Below are 22,004 nucleotides of genomic sequence, written 5' to 3' on the forward strand. Positions count from 1 at the left end.
ACTCATGCTGGGTGAAAATTTCAAGCACCCGCTCCTGCTGGAAACCCTTTGCTTTAGGCATTTCAGGGGAAGGGGAAGAAGAAGGGGAACATTGAGAGTGTGTTGCCGGCAGTAAGTGTTCACAGCCGTTGGAAAACTTGAGAAAAAGGCACTGGGTAGAAGTACAGCCTTTTTTCACCCCCCTGCTCCCCAAAAAGGAATAGACTTATCATAGACAATATAATAATTAAAAAAAAAAAAAAAAGCAGCAGAACTGTGATCATCTAGTTCCACAGCAAGCACCTGAGTGGGGAGAGCTGACAGGGCATGAGCAACCTTTTTAAGACGTTGGTATAAGATGAGCTCTTTACCCTGGAGGAGGCCTGAATACATAAAAAAAAAAAATCTTTTTCTCTCCTTACTTCAAGTTGACATCTTTTTCTGAACAGGGGCAAGACAATTGTAGTTCCCCAATCTGGGCAAAGCAACAAAGAATTTCTTGTTCACCTCCCCTGACTTAACAAAAGGCAAAACATACCAGCCATTACAGTTCCCAACTGAGCTATGTGCCTCTGCTGGTCTTGGTGAAATCCTGCCTGCTAGAAGTAGATTAATTCCAGGAGAGTGTCCAGGAGAAAGCATCATAATGACAAGAGGACTGGATGAATTAAGTAGCTAAAGTGAGATACAATCCCAGATGATGCTGGATACTTCTACCACATCCATTCGTCCCTGTCTCAGTCCTCAGGATCTTTTAAGAAACTGGGGGGAGAAGGGAGGTGTTTTTAAAACAAACAAACAAAATACCAATCCCACACCACCCTCCCAAAAAACAATCACTACCACCACACAGTGGAAAGAAGGAAGATTATGCCAAACCTTATTTACAGCCTGATTTGCAAATGCCAAAGAATACAAGCAATGAGAACAGGTGAAAAATGCAAGTCATACACAGACCCTGTAAGAGATGATTTGGCTGTTCGAGCCAAACCCGCTAAGACTTTCTGTGCTTGTGCAAAACCTGCACAAAGCCTTGTGCTACAGATAAGGGAGCTTCAGCCTTGCTGTCAACTTTACGTAGCAGCCTTGAGTGCTATGCAAGGAGTCAAGGGGACATTTGGCTCCTTCAGAGTGAAATTCAAAACCAGGTTTGTACTGCAGGTCTATCCTCTGCTCTAGATCTCCTCAGTCTTGCCCTCCTCTGCCCCGTCAGTCTTACCCAGCTTTTGGGCTTTAAAAGAATAATCCCAGCTCTACAAAGAAACATTTTCCTAGACACAAGCTATCTTCTCAAAGGAGTCTTCATCAGGCAGGTGAAGTCTGAGGGAGGGGAGATGGGGGGGACAGCGGACAGTAACACGCTTGCTGACCAGAGCTAGTCTGAAGCATAGATTTCCCCCAGCTGGGAAAGGTGAGCCTTTTTCCTTTCAATACAGAAGAAGCTGAGCTGCTGCCTAAAACTTGAGGCTGCTGTCACCTCTGCGGACTGTTGCTCAAGGACTCCTCTGTGGAAGCATACCCTAACACAGCCCCCAAGGTCTTCCTAATGGACAGCCTGGAAGCCTTTGGCTGAGACAGCCTAAGTAGTCACAGGAGGGTCCTCGCAACCTGCGACACTAGTTCCAAAAGCTTTAGGCATCTGTATGGAAAATAGCTGCATGTGAAAGATCCTGGACACGGGGGTGGGGGGAAAGGAGAACAAATAACAGACAGATGGGGAGCAAGCGTGGGAAGAAGCATGCTAAGAGACCTCTCCCTCTCTACGTGACACCAAGAATGGAAGGCGATCCCAATGGAGACCGAGCAGAGGAGGAAGGAAGGAAGGAAGGAAGGAGGGAAGGAAGAAAGGAGATCTGAATGCAGATTTCGTGGAGACACAAGAGACAGGAGAAACAAGGGCTTGATGTTTCATGATCATCATAGCCAAAAAAAATCTAACCAAGGTTTGCTTCATTCAGCATCAGCCTGCTAACTGATGGGCCTCTGTACAGCACAAAAAATAGCTCCAAGTACTTCTCAAGAGAGTCTTGACAACAGAGTTGGCCCACCCGGGGACACTGGAGAAATAGATGTAACTTTGGAACAAGTTTTTTAGTTATCAGCGCTGATCTGAACTGGATTTTCAAAATAAGCACTGCAGCCAACAGGCTAAACTCACTGGAAAATCTGTGTGCTGTTTACAGCTGCTGACAATCTGGTCCTAGGAGACAGAAAAGCCATCAGCAAAAGGCTACTGCTGGGGCAGTATGAAATTTAGCCAAAAAGTCTGCTTTTTCCATGAGTTAGGCCAATGCCGGAAAGTTTAAAGAGTCCTTATCACCTTCATCTCTGCTTCATGTGTGAAAACGAGTTATGACCTTCCACCTGCCCACAGCACAGGCAGACTCCCTCTTTCTTTGGTTTTACAATAGTGTTTTCCTACTTTTTGTACTTGTTTTTCTCCCCTCTGTTGTGGGAAAGACCCACGTGGACAAGAGGGGAAATTACTGGACAATAAAGGGGAAACAATGACACTGACAGCACTCAGAGCTGTAAAAAGCACAAAGTAAACACAAGAGAAAAATATTTTTTCCCTTCTACCCTTGTTTGTCAAGCCATTAGAGGTGCGACTTATTTTCGGCCAAAGAGGGGAGAAGGCAATGTTTACAGCTGGTAATAGCACTTGCTTTTGCAGTTTGTGTCCCTTTGAAAAGGCATAACCTGAAACAAACAAGCATACGAGTATTTTGAGAGCCTACACAGGGGAAACAGAAGTTCACATCCACCTCGGTGTACTGCTCTCCAATCACAACACTGGTGCGATTCTAACCTAAGGGTATGCTAGGAGGCTGATAAAGCAAGCTTGCAGTTTAGCATGAGCCAGCTTCTTTGGGACTGCTAAATCAGGCTCAACACCTTAAAAATGGATATATACTTCTGTAGCATCCCTGTTGTCCAAGGAAAATCTGAAGTTCAGAGAGGAAGCAGGATCACAAGCCTGACAGTCTTTAGCAGCAAAACACCAAGACTCTCTACTGCAGTCCTAAATATGGCAGAACTGAGAATAAATCATGTGCGATGAGCAGACAGTTGAGGGCTTTTGTGTGCTGGCCTTCACTAACCTAACAGGGACCTGGATTAAGTTCTAATACTCTAAGAACCCACACGAGCCTCTTGGACACCCAAAAGAGTCATCAGATCTTAGTGAGAATCCTCTTACTCCCCACCCAACTCTTCCCACTTCAGCACAGTTTAATTTTCATTTCCCAGGCGCATAACCCATATGGGGAATACTTTTATGCCACAGGACATATCAAGCTTCATCCACTTCTCATAACTATCTACTGACATGAATCTTGCTTCCCTTCTTCCCAGTTTTATCTTAGGTGCTTGACTGATAAGTGTCTAGTTTCTAATCAGGCCAGAGGTTAGTTGAGGCACTTGCCACTTTCATTAATTCAGATGCATATAGCAGTTTAATGGAGACACATAGTCAAAGCCCCCACCACGTTAAGCAGGTTACCCCCATGCTCTGGCTAAGAAGTCTAACCCATAGCTACAGGAGCCCCTCTGGGGGCCACCAGCTGGAATGGCACATGAAGCTGCACACTTCAGGGGTTTGACTAGAGAAGCAGAGGAATCTCATCAAGCGAGCTAGGCGTTACCAGCCAACACCAATCCTAAAGATGATAAACTACTCAGGGAACAGCTACAAGCAGAAAGGCTTCCTGGGGTGAGTGATCCATGGTGAAAGCTCAGCTTGAGGCCCTGTCCCTTGTTGCATTACTGTTTTGCATACAGCAGGGAATAAATTTTTATCTATTCCTTAGACTTGCAAGGAAAACCCAACCATGACCACAGTGCATATAGATCTTGGTATTCTAAGTCACATACTAATGTGCCCGATGTGGGAAGCAAGTGTGTGTCCTGCCCCCCACAGTTATTTTACTGCACAATGACAACACTTGAGAGAGAGTGATCCTAATAGATGGAATGGAAGAGCAATGCAAGTGAAGCCTTTAGGAAACAAAAGCTGCTAGAGAAGAAAGGCAGATGGAAAAACAGAACAAGATGCCTAAAACTTGTGGAAGAAGAGTTGCAAGAACAACCATGGTTAAAAGGTAGAACACTTTGTTTGTATAAATGCTTGCTTACTTAATTGCCTTCTTGATCTGCTGGAGTTCTGCTTTCAATCATGATGCACAACGAAATCGAGCACATATATCCAATCCACCACAAGCCTAATAATCTCCAGAAGCCATCTCTCCTCTCCCAGCTTCCAGTTAAGAGATTCCTTCCAGTGCAGCAAGTAAATATCAGAGCATCATACAGACAATAACAAAGCAGTGGCTGTTTGCTTTCATTAATCAAAGCTGCTCTCTCCACATATACAAAGCTTGTTTTCTCTGGAGAACAAAGAAGTCACAGCACACTAGGAGGAAACAATAGAGTAAGGAAAAACAACAACAGCTGGCAGAAGCAAAGTGTTTTCTTTCCTGTTGGAAGAGTAAAGCCTCCTGTTCTGCCTTCTTCTGAATTTTTTTTTTTAAACTTTCCCCCTCAAACAGCAACAAAGTGGGACTTAGCTTACCCTAAGTCCTGGAAGAGAGGGAGCAGAAGTAACACATTTTGAGGAGAAAAAGTCAGTCGGAATAAGGGGGAAGGGGAATCTCTGTGCTCCTACCCCACCCCAGCATCATTTCACTCTGTCACAGTGTGCAAAAGTGAGACTATCCACTGCAGCAACAGTCATAGCCTTGCAGAGAAACTGGCAGCTCTAGCACAGAAGGAAGTCTCTGAAGGTGCTAATGCAACTCAACCAGAGGCTCTCTGAAGAGCCTCCTGGGTTCCCTCTTGCTAGGAACAAGTTTGCAGCACTCGAATGTGCTGACAGAAAACACCAGCCTCTTTACAGTGTGAAGCGGTGTGAAAAAAACCAGAAGCTGTCAAATTGAAGACATTACATTTCCAGCAAAAAGCTCTTTAACTCTGTCAGTCTCTCTACCTTTACCAGTCCAGGATTGACCCACCTGTAGGAATCTTAATTCTTAAAAAAACACTAATTATTTTTGCATTAATGCAGCTAGTCACCAGCTAATGCTCACGACACGCAAGGGAGATATCTTCTCTGGAGCATCCCACTGTAAGAAACCATCAATACCTTTGAGCAGCAACATTCATTTTTAGTTGATCATAATTTGAACTGTATTATGCTGAGATAGATCTGTATCGGTGACCAATCCATATTGGATTCAATATGGAAAACTTCTCCCTCCTCAGGCTTGTTACATTTTTTTTAAACATTAAAAAAATAGAAGAGACATTAAGTCAGATTCCCAAGTGCCCTTCACAGAGACCTTCGCCTCCAACCTGTGAATCACTAGCAGCACCTAGTGGCCGCAATAAATTAAACAGGAGATTTTCAGGTTGATCATGGCATGAAATACAGGGAAATCAGTTCTAAACAATGTTTATCAGCTTATTTACAAGATTAGCTTGAATTACAGCAAAACCAGCGTTACACAGATTCCCTAAAATGCTCGTGTTATTTCTGTAATCCAAGGAACTCCTCCTGCCTCCATCAACCTGGATTCAGCCCCAAGGGCACTTCAGGTAGCCAGAGGCTGCAATCAGCATACCCTCTGCTACAGTGATCTGAGCACAATAGCAGGAACCTACATTTTCCACAAAGCTAGAGAACATCAGGAGAGTTCCCAGAGGCAGCATACCATGTTCACATGGCATGCAGGAGCATAACCTGGGAGACGGGTGCTCACACAGCTTAAGAATAACTTTACACGGCGACCCCCAAGAGAAAATACTACGTGCTGCTACGCCAGTTCAGAGGGAGGAATAGAACAAAACTCAGAGCAACTGAAGATCAATTCCTCCTGTCCGCACCTGTTCTGACAGCTTCTCAGGAGGCAGAATGCACAGTACAGCTGGGATGACTAGAACATCTAAAATAGCGATTAAAATGTAAAATAGATGAAGCAGACAGAAATCCTCATGAATTCCCAGCTACTTCCTTCCTTTTTACTACCAAGAAGGAAAAGAAACTAAAGCAAAGGGAACATACAGATACTTTTATTGCTCACCTTTTATACAACAGCACACCTTCAGCCATTTTCTTTCACAGCTTGACAATGTTTATGTACACAAAAAACCCAGCAAGAAGCATTATGTGGCTTTCAGTAAAGAAAAAAAAACACAAAAACATTAGAACATCAAACTCAGCCAGGCTTTGTTTTCTGCAGCAATAATAAAAGGGCTTCCTCCAGGCAGGAACTAATCTTCCCAGGCCGTAGTGCATTTCTTTAAAAAGACAACCTCCAAAACAAATTGCCCTAGATTTGCTGAGCCAGTGGTATTAACTTGCAGATAAAATAAATTTCAGTTTGTCATTTCTTCTAGCTGATTTCAAGTAAAAATTACGTTTGGAGAAGGAGCAACTTGTTTTGGATGGATGCAGGTCAGTTTGAATTGCTACACCTAACTACAGGCCTACACACACTATTGGTTCACAATTTAGCTTAGTTTTAAATGATCTTTGCAGATTTTGGCGCAGTCTTCACTGTTGAGCAGGTGGGAAAACTCTGTTTAGCAGGAAATAAGGCTACCGAACATGGCATCCACAGTAGAGCTCACATAATAGACAATAAACCTGTTTGTCAGAGGGAGTTCACTGTGCATGCACGCATGTGTGTGTAACATCTTCGTGACTAAAACGAGTGGCCAGCAAGCCAAAAAGCAATACTCAGAACTGGTTTTAGAACATGTAATTGAACAATAATTAGGGGGAAAAATGCTGAAGTTCTATTGTGTATTATAGTAAGACAAATTTGACCAATCAGGTCTTGATATTTCTCTAAATCAAAGCAGAAGGCAAACACAGCAGGTAGTTTCAGAACAGAAGTGATTTGAGCAGAGGGAAATAGTCCAACCTCTAAAAAGCATGGCTATTATTTGATGTTTAGGGTGCAGTGGGTAGTGATGAACCATTTAATGCAGACAGGTTGGGGGGTGGGGGGGAGGAGAGGTCTACAGAAAGTTGTACTTTGCTCAGTGCAAAACATCCCACCCAAAGAGATTCTACCTGCCATGTACAAACCTCTACTAATTCAAGCAGCGATTAAGCCAGGCCTCTGAAACCAGATTTCTACTACGTGAGCTCTGCTGAAGCAAACGTTTTTAGCAGCCTCAGCTTGTGAAGTGTCTTCCTTGTCCAAAGCCAGATTGATTATACTGATAACCTCCATGCTGGAAGTGCTGCTCAAACTGCCCTCCTTGATTAAAGTTCTGTCCACCTCTGCCTCCCCAGCCTCCTCCTTGACCTCCACGGCCACCGCGACTGCCACGGCCACCCCTCCCTCCGCCACGCCCACCCCCTCGGTCACTGTGGGACCCACCATCTTGGTATCTGTTTTCTTGCTGGTAGCCACCGCCACCACCCCCTTGGTAGCTACTTCCTGAATATGAAGACGACTGGTAGCCACCATAGCCTCCTCCTTGGTAGCCACCGCCGCCACCACCACCGTGGTAGCCACCCGTTTGAAAACCTGCATCTCTGTAGTTGCTCTCCCTGTAGCTGCCATCCTGGTAGCCACCACCTCCGCCATCTGTCCAACCTCCCTGAAGCTTGTTTCCTCTTCCACCTCCTCTGCCTCCATGATCATAACCACCACGTCCTCCACGTCCCCCTCGATCATGGCTTCCTTGTTCGTGACCTCCTCGCCCTCCGTATGATGAGTCATAGCCTCCTCTTCCTCCTCGGTCGTGACCCCCATGGTCATAACCTCCTCGCCCTCCATATGAGGATTCGTAGCCCCCTCTTCCTCCTCTGCCGCCACCTTGTTGCGGACCAGCCTCTGGTCTTTTCTGCCATGGTGGCATCTCAGGAGGTGGCGGTTCAATTTCATTGGGCCTTCCTCCTCTGTCAGGCACTCTGCCCATTAGCACCTGCAAAGGGAAAGGGAGAACTGCTGTAGGAGTTGTAACACCTCACAGAAGAGTCATACTTACTGATACACACCACAAACAGCAGCCGCTCAAGGGTTCTTACACCTAGAGGATTTTATCAAGGTAAACTTTTGTATATTTGAATATGACAGACCTTTGTCTCCAATTAATAAAAATTAAACAGGGACTACTGAATACTCCAAGCCCTGTTAACAGGCACGTCTGGAGACCTGGATTTTTTGTTCAAACAGCAGGCACACCAGTAGAGGCAGAATCAATACAGTCTTTCACTAAACTATCTACTGGCGCAGACTGCTAATCTCAAACAACCACAAGTACAGTGCAACACAGTCTCTCTCCTAAATAGCGCTCTGAATTGCTGTAGAAGCCATTGGCTAAGATGTTATCTTTTGTAAACCAAGCACAAAGATTTTTATTTTTCAGTAAGGACACACACAGACAAACTTGCACACCAACGAACAGGTGTCAGACAATGCTGACCAGAGTTGAGCAAGACTCTAGAAGGTCTTTAGCTGTCCAAGGATGCTGTGACATTAAGAATTTAGCAAGACTTAAAATGGGACAGGACACTTGCATTGCTTCAAGTTTTAAAGTGACATAACAGAAAAACTTAAATAGAAGCAGGTTACTTTGTTACTTTGTGTTACTGTCTTGGAAAACATTTACTATTGATAATGGAGATATGTTAACAGGATATGGATCAGCAGCAGGGCAGTACTGCATTTCTAGTAAAACATACGTATGTTAGTCACACCTGTCTTCCTACTTAATTTCTTTTAATTCCACACTCCAATTAACTAAAAAGGTGTAAAAATTATTTGGGGTGGAGGGGTGGTGGTCAAATCAGCAGACCACCATTCCATTCTAAATGAATTAGATTATTACCTGAAATACAATTGGTACCCAATATGGAGAAAAGCATGCATGTACACCCACAAGTTTTAAAGTACGAAGTACACTGCTGTACATAGCTACTGAGCTTCAAGTTCAGCACATTTCAGTTCAGTACTTTTGCGAGCCTATTACTCCTGTAAAATAATTTTTCAACAAGGGAAATTGCTTAGTCTAAATTGTATTCCTACTATGTTATTGCTAAAACTACACACTTGACTATAACCTAACCTGTGAGATCCTTGCTTTGTGATCTTAATACATTCTATTTACATAGACCAGAAACACGGTTACTGCGTATGTGTTATTTTAGACACGGTGACAGAATTAGGTAGCAGCAGTGTGATGACATCAGTAATTCTGATAAGACAAGCAGGCCTACTCCCACTGAAAGTAATCAAAGATATTTCAGCAATTTTTTACTGCCCCTAAGAAGGCACACCTAAACAGGTGAAATTGCAGTTCCCATAATGCACTGATGCATAATCTAGAGTACATAAACACCAAGTTTCTTATCCTTTATTTCCAAATTCCACTTACAATCCTAAAAAAGCTGGATTTATTACTACATTCAAGTTACTCAAATATTCATAACAGAACAAGCCATTTGTCACCAAAGGTACCTTATTAATGGCACATGCAGTCTTCTCTCGGATGGACCCACTGCTTGTTCTCATTATCTTTGACAGATCCTGCCGAGCTGCCAAGAGATTTGCAACGGAAATAGTGCACTTAGTAGATAAGAGGGCACGTTTTGGCTGGTAGACTTTAGCCAGTTTTTCTGTTTGACTCTGTTGGAGAGAAGAAAAACAAAACCCAGTCAGCTAAAGTAATAAGAAAGCAATGGGACACCTCACCAAAAGAATCAAATCAACACTGAAGAACAAGACACTACTGCAAATAGAGTAAAAATTAATATAAAAACAGTGAGAACCACTTTGTAACTAAGAATCACTGCAACAAAGCTAGCATTTGTCAAATTAATTTCTTAAGTAATATAGGAAACACTATTCTGACTGAACTGACATGACACTGATTTTCTGACAATTTTAAGATTAACAATATATACATGCAGACTGTAGTACTTCCAGGCAGTCAAACACAGAATAGAAGCGTGTCATATAGTCATATGAATTACTGCTAATGTCTAAAAGATACTGAAAGTGAAACGCTGGTCTGTGTCCAGCCTCCAGACCTCCTTCTGTGCCTGCACCCTGACCCACACCCATTCCAGTAGGGCTAGCATCACCTTATCTCCAACACTGTATCAGCAGAAAAAGGCTGTGTTAACTCTTTCACACTCTTCATGCCAGTCAGCTTCTTCACAAGGGCAAGCCATCAAGAAGTACTGGCAGAACTAAAGCTCCGAAGTGCTTGTTCTAATTTAGTCCTTTGTCTCGCATACCTAGTGCCCAAGCTAGAAATGAGATTCTACACGTCAACTTTGCCTTGTATGCAATCTCTCTTCCTCTGCTGCCTTTTGGCATTAACCATACTGGCTTTTTTGAACACCTTAAAAGTATGACAGCAGCTTTCCAACTGACAGACACAACAGAAATCTGTGCTACCAGCCATGAGTTAATACATGAGTTACATCTATCTTCAGTTATCAACAGAGTATAATGTGTGATGCGGTTAGGATAAACCAGATTGCAATCTGCACACAGACAAAAGGGCTGCTTTTTGTCTGGATCCCAGATGACAGCACTGGGGACAGGCAAACCAGGTTGTCCAACAAATCTCTTGACAGGGCAAGAACTTAGGAGCAAATTTTAAAATCCTAAAATCCTATTTTTCATCTAAAAGCAGAAAACTGGAACTGGGAATAATCGAGAGTATGTATTTCCAAGTGACTCAGTGCTAAGTTTTTAGAACCAAAAGCTTCTACTTTTATATTACAAGTTGAACAGGGTTTATTCAAAATGACGGAAAATATGCACATCATTTACCTGATGCTGACTAAAGACATGAGAAGCAACAGTATTCACCAGAGCAGTAGTATGTTTTTCCCTGGCATGCTTGACTGAGCTCTGAGCACAGTATTTTGGTGCTATGATATTATTCTTTTAGGTGAAACTTGAAATTTTTGATCTTAAAAAAACCCTAATAATAAAGTTTTTACTGGTGTTTCTACTATCTGGAGAAGTAACTATTTAGTTATACTACTGTATTCTGATGCTTCTCAAATTTTAAAATAAAAAAATATAAATTACCATCATGTACTAAAGCATTGCTAAAAGTTACTGTTAAAACAAACTATATTGCATGTCTGGAATACTATAGCCACATTCTCCAATTTCGTATTGTTATGGTCCTAAAAAATTTAGGATTTGCATTTCAATAGATATCAATATCATATATACAATTTGTGGTTTTTTGTGAAAGGATTTCATATAGCGAGACAAGTTCAAAAACATCTGAGAATTCTCCCAGAAAAAAAGAACAAACGTGGATTTGGATGCCAAAGCTATAACACAACTAGAAGTCCCTGGTTTTTAACCTAATCCATACTTCTACCCATTTTCATTCACTATTAAAATATTCAAACAATCAGATAGTTCTTCAGTCATCTACTAAAAAACCTGAAGAATACGAGGTTTAAGAGATAGGACACCAGTAGAAGTCCTGCCCAGGTGACGAAACAGAAAAGGGGAGACATCACAGTTTATTATTACAATACAGTTGCTTTTTGAATAAATCATTTATCAAGAAAACACACTTGATGATTCATGTGTCACAGTTTATCAGTAATAACTCAGTCTCAAACACTGCCAGCAGCATAATTAACAGCATGTTAGCAGATCTGGTTTAGTCCTAGAAAACAAGTTATATGTACTATTTTTTAAATCTTGTTATTCCTTTTTCGTTATGAAATATATGAAACAGGGAAACCATGTAATTGTTTTTAAAAGCAGAATATGTATCACATACTCAGAGAGTACAGACGTCATGTCACAGCCACTTTCACGGTTCAAAGACAAAAGAAGCACATAAAATATTACCCTGTCTATGAGGTAAGAACAAGTAGTGCCTTAGTAGCTTTTCTCATGTGCATCTGTGGAGCTGTGCTTGCAGACACACTTTGAGTTAAGGAAATCTGATCACTGTGGACAGCACAAAGTAAGTTAAGGGATGGTCAACAGGAAGATGCTTTTCTACCATCACACAGACACAGCACTTAATGATTCACATTATGGCACTCTGAAGGTAAATGGTTGGATCAGTAATCTCCTCTTACTATTTTTTTCTAGTGGCCTGTTTAACTGTATGTTTTGGCTTTGGTGTATAGTTACACACAGTCTATCTTCTCATTTTACATATTATTTTAAAATCCAACAAATCAGTTTTAAGTAAAATTTTTTTAGTCATCTTACATTGTCATAAACTGCTTCAGAAACTCAAACCAAAATCAGACAGCTCCTGTGGTTATTTCTTACTCATGGAGGATGAAACAATAAAGAAGTTTTCCAGAGATACTTATTATAAAGCATTACCATCAACCAGGACTTCACAGCAAGTTGTTTGTACCTTAGCTCTATCTGACCAGCCAAAGGACTGCACAGTAACATCCAAACGTTTGACTAACAGTTTTCTTCGGACTTCGTATTCGTTGACTATGGCTTGATTAATTGCTTCAATTTTTTCCTGAAACAAAAATTTGCAAACATAACCTATAGATTATAAAGTGTCTCTACTTAAGATAATAAACTATGTGGATGGAAGAGAATAAGACACACAGACATATTAAGCAGGGCTTAAATCCGCAATTATCTACCTTGTCAAATGGGCCCACAGCAAGCTATGCTTGCTGGCACTATTTTCCTGAAGGCTTTGAAGGCTCTGTTGTCCTCAGCATTTCCCAACACCCACCACGACAGAGAAGCAAAAGTGAGAAAATAGTACATGCAACAAGCTGAAGGAGATGCAAGGACATATGTAAGTCCTAGGGACCAGAGTGTCCTTGCCTTCTTAAAAAGTAGTAAGCTTAAGGACAAAGATAAAGCAAAGATAGAGGACTAAAACTAAGTAAAGTACTGTAAGAGGATCTTGATTAAAGCACAATCTGCATACAGTCAAGACAACAAAGTGCCCTATGGGGAAAAGCCATCACTAGAAACACACCTGGTAGCAGACAGTGGTCTAGTCAGAGCAACAGTTGAGATATGCACCACTAAGGAAATGACTTATGTATTGACTGAAGCCTGCCCGGAGGAGGGCAGTGGGCCCCACTTTCAGCCTCAACAATGCAAGCATTGAAGGAAGCAGACTGTTGGGAGTAGATGAGCTTCAACCTTAAGCAAGAGACACAAGAGAGACTCGCAGCCTTGCAGCAGTAGCCATAGCTTTGTGCTGGTGCAGCAACAGTATCTAACCCAGGCACCATCCTTCTAGAACAGCAGGTGACAAAACCCAGCTGGAGATGATTGTGGCTCTGGTGCTGGGTGTACAGCCTCTCCCAGCTTCCACCTGCACACCCACTGCTTCTTGGAGAAGAGGCTATGAAGGAAGTAGACTACTCCAGCAGGACAGAAAGAGAGGAGGAAATGATGGGAAGACCCACAGGTTAGCTAGAAAGAAGCCATAGGAGGGGATGTGACACCATCTCAGCAAGGCTAGGTCACACAGACAGTGCTGGCAAGGGCCAGGAGAGGAAGGCTTAAGCTATTGCACAAGCATGCCGGTCAGCACCACCACTGTAAATCTCCTTTACTTTGGAAAACTTTTGCCAGCATCTGGACATACAGATTCATAAGCCTAAGATCGTACCAGTTGCTGAACATTTATTCTACCAATGTATATGTAAAATACTGCAAGAAATTGTCTTCTCATCTTCAGAAAGAGATGACAAAAATAATTGTGCAACGTTACACACAGAATCAAGATCAATACTTTATATACCTGAAAAAGGGAAATGGGCTCCAATACCTGCAACTACTTACCCAGTGAGCTGGTCCCAGTTGTTTCTTCAATAAAGGTTTTCCAACATGATTAGGTGGAACCTTTGCTAGGGTTTCCTTCAGCTGTCAGGAGACATATAAAAATATAAGCATTGGCTAAAAAAAATGAGCTTTTTAAGATTCAAATTACAGGAGAGGACTCTTGGACAGTCATAGGCATGACAAAACAACCTCCAATATCAAGTTGTTTTCTCTGGGACAGAGAACCAAGCACACCTCTTTTGGAAAGCAACTATTTTTGTATTTCTGGTAGTCTCGGCTATAATTATTTAAAACTTAAGAAAAGGGACTATACAGTAGATCTACAGTTAAAATAAAAAGATTCCACGAGGTAAAGCTCCCCTTGAAGACAGAGGGATTATTCTACACATCATCTCTTTAATTCAGAAAAAAAACCCACACTTGTATCAAAAAGGTTGTATTAAGACTATATGAAATATAACACCACCTAAAGAAGGACCCCTCTTTAAAATCAAAAGGAGAAAATCTTCAATATAAAAATTTAAATTTAATTTGCATTTTAAAAGTTTGAGCACAACTTAGGTTATCTTTCCCATCTCAAAATTTCTGAGGACTTCAGAAGGAAGAAACAGAGCAGCAGCGACAAAAACTTGGATCAAAGCAGGCTGGAGTTATGAAACTTCACTTTTCCACTGCTGCAAATGACATTTTTCAACTTCCTTGGCTGTTCATTCCAGCAGTTGATTTAACACATTCAGTGACCTGGTTTTCCAAAGGTGCTGAGCCCAATTTGTTTAACTCGAAGATTTTAAAACCAAGTGCTTTAGGAATAGCAGAAGTAGCAGTTCATTGAAGTATCAGCAGTTTCTTTTTTTAATGTGGTGGATCATTAACAAAGAGAGTCAATTTTACAAAGATCCTACTCCAAACTGTATTATGTATGTGCAAAGAAAAAGGTACCTTGATTTTCACATGCTAGATCAGAATATTGCCATTCTAAGACTCACTTTTTAAAAAGAAGAAAACTCTAGGGTGATCTCTTGTTATAACTATCATCTTACAGTCAAGAGTAAAATCTTCACTTTATGTTATTTAAGTTTTCACATTTTGCTCAACTTTGTGATGTATTTTCATTTACAAAGTGAAATAAGTTTTTCAGTTATTAGTCAGCTTTACTTTCTCCTTCTCAAATACTACCAACATCTGAAGTGTTTGGACTGTAAGCCCCACAGCGATCTGTGATTTCTAAAAAGTTCTGTAGGTTAGAAATTCCTGATATATTTTATTATGCTATAAGGACTGCTCACTTTTTTTTTTAGTATAACCACCTATGGATATAAATCAATGAGATAATACTCATTTAACCTTAATGATACTGCAAGGTGTATGCAAGTTTAACTTTAAAGCAAGACAATGTAAAAGAAAAGTCAATTAGTAAAACATAACAGAATTCCCAGATTAAAAAGATTTTGATCTACTTTCTAGTCTGTATTTTTATAGTCTTTTTCACCAGCAAAGCTTGCTAGCATTGTTCATTGTTATTAATATTTTCTACCTTTTATAGAAAATGGAAGCACACATTTCTTATGTATCTAACTATTTAATGCCCATGACAACGCCAAAAACAGAAAACAAACTGCTTCCATTCTACACCTCGGACTTCTGCTGAAAACCATCCTCCTCTTCTTAAACAGGTCAATCCCAACTGATCTCTTGCAAAGAAATGAAGCATTATTTTCAGTTGCTTGGATTTAAGTACAATGCAACTAAAAGGTTAGTCAAAAAACTTCTCTGAAAGTATTCTGGGGAGCTTTGTAATCATATCTGTTCTTTAAAGTTCACAAAGGTTCTCTTCTGCTGTTCTGCTCTCCCCTATCCTGCAAGTTAAGTTACTGAATGTAACTTAAAAACTTTCTGTCCCCCACCTTTGGTCTGTGCACTGGACAGTCCATTCCACTTCATTTCTCTGCTTTATAAAAATTACTCAAACAAAAGTAAATTTCTTAAAAAAAACCAACATCAACCTGGAGAACACATACATGTAAAGGAACAAAAATAAATGGAACCACAAGAACTGATGAAGCCTTAGGGAAAAGGTGTAAATTTGACTTTAGTTGCAACACCTTTTAACCTAAACATTTTTAAAACAGTAGGTTCCTGTAAAAATTTGTTTAGGTGTATTTCTTGGAATACATTTCTCCTTAATGTTCCTTCTGAGGCCGAAGCTCAGCATTTTCCATGTCTCCTGCAACAGGTGATGACATTAAAACCTAGAGCAGAGTAAGAAATACCTCACCCAGTAAGGCAATGATAGCAGTAGTCCCTGACCTCGTGCCTTGGCGTGGAAAAAGCCTTTAAATTCATTTTCAAAATCCTGATTCTTGGCATACTCAGTAAACCATGTTAACTCTCCTTCACAATTCAAACACTGGAGTTTCACATGAGGCAAATCTCTCCCTGGTAGCAGAACTATTTTCCATCAAAATAGTAACATCATAAATACTCTAGTTTTGTTCCTTTGAATCTTACTTTTTTTTCAATTCCACTGAAGAACTGGAACATCGTTATGTTGGCTGGAGGCTTGGACATGCCTAAAGCAATACAAATGCCTTTTAGCTCCTGAAAGACTTCACTGCCACCTCCTTCCTGTGCTTTTTTAGGAGGGGCGTTCACACACAGCATTCTGGCAGCTTCCAGTTCTGAGATGAGGTATGCTGGGGTAAGAAAAATTAGATTTCAGCATCAGATATAGCCGAGTTAAATTATTTTAGAACCAGTGAGAACTCAAGTGCTTACAACCAACAAATGTGCAAATTGACTGTTTTAGAAAGAGTTAGGGCTATAATTTTGGTATCCACGGAACGCTCATATTTCTAATTATCACTGAGCCCAATGCTAGAAACACAACAAACAGGGGAAAGGTTTAGTACAACCAATTAAAGCCTGAAAAAATCCCTATGATTCCAGCAGGTATTAATCACAGAGTTCAACAGAGCGCAGTTCTTTTCCTTCAGGCTTTGCCCAGCAAAGACAGGAGACTAGGAACATGGAAATAAGCAGGATGAGGGACTGGGACATGCACTTTAAGCTAGACAAGCAAGCACTCCTTGAGTGCTAGAAAACAAAGCAAGGAAATTAGTAGAGAGAAGTGAAATGTTGGACGAATCTCCTCTACTTCTCCAGGCAAGATGCAGAGTGGAAAAATAACCCCACTTTTAAAAGTCCTATTGAGAATTCAGGTTTATAATAATTCCAGAAAGGCAGGCAGTAACTGATGAGATAGAAACTAGAATGCCTGCAGTGCTCTTCAATATCAGAACTGCAAGAGCCTACCAACACATTATAACTCCTTTATCAAACAAACAAACAAAATATTAAAATCACATAATTTCTGAACACGGTCTACATCCAAAATTTCAGCACTAGGTGTAGGTGACAGTGATGTAAGTTTAGCGCACAGCCTTTGCTTGCAATTGTTACAACTTTAAAGTTTCATTTGGAAAAAATGCACAGGTTTAACAATACTTTTATCATGAATCATACTGGCTGACCGTAACAGTAACGTAAATAATTATTTCTAAAAATAAGGATTGAAAAATAGATACTGCACTGATAAAGACAGACTTGTGAGCGAGGATGTAAACCCATGGCTATACAAAAGCAGCTTACTACCTATAAAATTGGGACAGATCAAAAGATTAAGAAAAGAACAAAGCATTTTAATGATCTCTAGAATTTCTTCTAAATCTCTAGAATGTCTTCTGCTAAAGACACAGAACACCTTATAAATTATAAAATTCTTAAAATACATAAAGCAGTGAATAATTCTTTGTAAGTTCTTTCAATGGTACTTTATACAGATTTTTCTTGTATTCAACTTTCAATAATTTACACCACATTAGGACCTCCTGAAAAAAGAAACTAGCAGCAGAATTTTGTTTCAAGAATTCAGAGATCACATCAACCTCTTCTGACAAAGACTGAAATTTTTAAGTCTATCACTGTAAGACATAAACATTCTCCAGATAGTGATTCTTTTTTGAAGAATTTTCTGAACCAACCTGAAACTCTTGTACTTTTTATTTTTTGAAGATGCCAGTACTTAATATTGTATTCTAGTGATGCTGCACACCAAGACAATCCTAACTACTTACGTTTATTTAGTGCTTTCCTCTCCCTGAAATACTGCTACATCTTCCAATTGATATAAACTGTGCTGCATTTTGTTAAAATGTAAAATACCCTGGCATTCCATTAAAGAGGGTTATTCTGTTTTTCCTGAAAAAATCTGGGTTTATGGCTCACATACAACAGGATACCTAATAAGTTAGCTTAATGTAGGTAAAGAAAGCTATGCAAAAGCTTTAGGCCTTATATCACCAAAACGTACATCACAGAGGACCTCTGGGATCATCTGTGTGTCACTGACAAGCCAAATTTACTGAATGCCTTGGCTTACAGAGAATAAGCTGAAGGGCAGATTGTCTGAGTACAAAATTTTTTAAATGCAATAATTACCTCACTTCATCTTACATTTTTGAACATACTATCAAAACAAATTCAGATTAAATCTTACTACTCATCTTTCTCCTACTATTGAAACACAGGAACCTACTCTGTAATTCATTTCTTACATCTCAGCTGAGGGCAGAACTAAATTTCTGTTTTGAAAAGTTAAAGAATGAGCAGCAATTGAGGAAGCAAAGAAAACATGAATTTATGTGGAATTTAAGATCAGATTAAAATTAGTATTACAATTTCTAACTCTGACACTTGTAAAAATCTTTTTTTTTAAAATGTGAATCAACATCACACACTTTTTCTAAATTTAAGTACCATTTCTTCTCCTCTAACATTTCCTAGGCAGAAATAAAACCTATTTAGGTATTGAGACCTGCTAGGTGGAAAAGTAAAGGCAAGACATCACCGTTGCTACTGCTAATTTCTTTTCAATCAGCAGAAAGCAACATTGAAGCTATTTACTAAGGGAGATGATCAAAAGAACTGGGAGTTGGGATAAAACACTTTCTCTTGTTCACAACAATTCCAACTGCTGTCAGAGTGTAGGAAAATGCAAGTCTTATTACACCTTGCAAGTCATCATGGTGGGGGCTCCAAACTGATGATGCATTTGATGTTAGTAGTCATTTTTACAACCCTTCTAAACAAAGTCCAGTGGCTAAGCCTTGGCAGAAGTCTTCAAACTACTCCCTCTTCAGAGGACCTTTTCAGAAGTAATAGCACAGGCTTTTTGCTAGTGAACATGAAAAAGGTTAATATTCAGAGTATTTTCCATCATACACTGGCTACAGAGTGACTGGTAAGTTTACGAGACCCAAAAGTATAATATTCTGACACTGTAAATTACAGGAAAAAATAATTCATAATTTTAGGTAACTGTTTTTATACATTGCAGAAAAAAACTCAGTATCTCATTAAGTATAAGAAACAATACTGATTTTCACACAAAAACAGATTTGCTTGCAAGCACCCTTTTAACTTACTAAGCAGCAAGAGACAGTTCTTTTGATTATGAAGGCGTTTTGTCACATCCCCTGATGTTAATGATGCATACGGACAGTTCATTTCAGCCAGCAACCCACTCATTTCAAGTTGAAATTCTTCTGCTTCGTTTGGACCTTAGAAGGAAAAGAATAATAATTTGTTTACAGCTAATATATGTATGTCTGGCTATGATTAGAATGAATTAGCTCTTTTAAAAAAAAAAAAAAAAGCTTTGCTCCAGTTGCTATTTAACATTAAAACCCTGCTTTTAATGGAAGCCAAACGTGTTCTTTGGGTTTCTCAAAGACACAGCACAACCTATTTGAAGCCATGATATTCCTCATTATTGTAAAATTATGTTTCAGTGACAGCTTTTCTCAGCTACAACAGACAGCCACTGGCAACTTCTACAATGAAAAGCAACGTTAAAAACATCACAAATTTTACAGGGGTATTTTACGTAACAACTAACTGTTCCCACTACAAATGTATTAGATAGTTCTGATAAAGTCATGAATAATATGGTTTATGAGCTCTCATGTTTTTACTACTTCTCCCTGTAAGCTCGCATTTGTCAATTGATCTTATTTCATACCAATATCCTTTAAAAATAATTAAGTCATGTAAGCCAAAGCTTAGACTGATATTTGTGTCAGAAATTAGTGAAACCAATCTGAACTTGTTAAGCCAAGTTATGCAAAAAATAGTGATAAATGAGAGGTAACAGTTTTCCTTCTTTTGAAAAGGGACTTCAACCCAAAATGTCTTTTATTTATAAACTCAAGTCACACAAAATTAAGGTAGGACTTGATGGTACTACAGATAAAATGTTTCTATGCCTGTGTCTAGAGAATTTGAAATAGGTGTTAGAATACTGCTGGATTGTATTTTTACACAAAATGTACAGTAGGAACGTTATACTACCAGAAGAGGTGAGATGCTGTATTGTTATAGAGAAAGGGAGTCAAATACACTCAAAGAAGAAAAGATGGACATGTCAAAAACAGAGAGAAAAAGGAAAAGAACAGATGTTGAGGTGAAAGGCAGCAATCTTTGGCCACTGAGTAGATTGAAAGTTAAGCTAATAAAGGCATTATGAGTTAATACACTAGATATTCAGAAGTACAGGTTATCATACCAATTTAACAATTTAATCTGTAGAATGTCATGACTAGTTGACTGAAAATAGCATTTCTGGAGAACTAAGGTTTGCTTCCTCAACAAAACGATAAACAAACATTTTTCAGGCTCCTTCTCACAGAGTGTTTCATAAAGAGGGAAAAATACACAGTAAACACAGAGTTAAGGTAACCAACAACAACAAGAAAATATGGTTACTATGGTCATGAGAATGTTTCCTTGAACAGCAGGTATTCTTTACATCAAAATTACAAACAGAAGTGTTGAAATAAAAGTATTCTCATGATCTAATTAAAAAAACCCCACTAATGTTTCCTTAAAATCATCCAAGAACTTTTAAAAAACTCTATGGTTGAACAATTACAAGAAAAAGCTAATTTCAGAAGACAGACTGTTTGATCCTCACTATTATTTCAAATTCTACTGGCTGTTCATTAGGCAAGTGTGAGGTGGAAAATATCCAAACCTGACAGTGTGCAGATGATACTCTCTGGTGCAACAGATTTAGCAATGGTCAGCCCAAATCTTTATGGCATGCAAGAACACACATTAAGTGCACGTTTGTGCTAGACTTATGGCTACTTACTGTTAGTTGCCTGCACATTTTCTTCTAGCTTACAGAATAGCCGTAACTCGGATACCAACCAAGCACAGAGTTTGGTGAATTCAGGGGAACTGGCTCCACGAGAGACCGCCTGAGCCAGCGCTCCGTCATCTAACAATGGACCTTTGTAACTGACAAGTAAAACAAAAGCAGTTTATTAACGTTTGCTACCTCTGTGATAATTTATTTCATGCTGTATACATATTGAGAGCTACACCCTCATCACATCTGCAATGCTGAACATCTAAACTGATCAGATTCCTGCACTGAACCATGAGAAAAAGCATATTGAAAACATCTGAGTAAATCCAGCAGTTCCATGCACTGTCAAAGAGACTGTGTCACAAAATATCATCATCAAAGATTTCATCCTGGAGAATGTTATCACATACAGCGGCAACTTCTCTGCCTCTATCTCTTGAAGATGTTATTTACAATATACCGATCTAGGGCAACTGCAGTTTCAAAATATCATTCTTGAGTACTGTTTTACAGTATGTTGAATAATTACTGCTGAACTAGTGCATCTTTTCTGTCGTTTCCTATCATATATTAAAGGGTTGCCATGCAAAACAAAGCCTTCGATACAAATGTTACAAAAGTGATCTGCAAAACAATATCCTCTTTTGAAAAATTACCTTCTTAAATGGGCACAATAAATGGAATTAGTTCTTTGCATAAACAAAATAAGCCAAAATCAGGCCTAGTGAGTCTACAGATCAGGTCTTAGAAGACATAGTTTTCAGGACATTTGTGTACTGAAACTCTGTCAGGGGGAGGAGGAAGAGTAGGGAGAAGACTGCTTTACTAACCAGGTAGAAGCACAAAGTCAGAGCTTACCAGACTATTTAAGAAAAAATGTACAGTATTATTCTGATATACTGCACCCAAAACAGAAAGACATCCCAGAGTGATCATAATCAACCAAAATCTCCCTTTCGAACTTCCAGGTAAAGTCACCCACTATGTCACAGCAACCCAGTGAGTCCAGTCAACTCTTGGCAAAC

The 22,004-nt window shown here is 39.7% G+C and overlaps 1 protein-coding gene across 1 annotated transcript; it reads right to left on the reverse strand.

Annotated features, from left to right (window-relative positions):
* Window positions 1-6,029: 6,029 nt before the first annotated feature.
* On the reverse strand, window positions 6,030-21,145 carry FAM98A (family with sequence similarity 98, member A; the record flags this gene model as incomplete). Its single annotated transcript, XM_009573550.1, has 7 exons — window positions 6,030-7,917; window positions 9,453-9,620; window positions 12,358-12,474; window positions 13,770-13,850; window positions 16,278-16,462; window positions 19,253-19,387; window positions 20,980-21,145. Coding segments are annotated over 7 exons (1,611 nt in total), but the record flags the coding sequence as incomplete, so codon positions are not given.
* Between the last annotated feature and the right edge of the window lie 859 nt (window positions 21,146-22,004).

This window comes from Fulmarus glacialis, unplaced genomic scaffold, assembly GCF_000690835.1.
Source record: "Fulmarus glacialis isolate BGI_N327 unplaced genomic scaffold, ASM69083v1 scaffold30402, whole genome shotgun sequence".
Lineage (NCBI taxonomy): Eukaryota > Metazoa > Chordata > Aves > Procellariiformes > Procellariidae > Fulmarus > Fulmarus glacialis.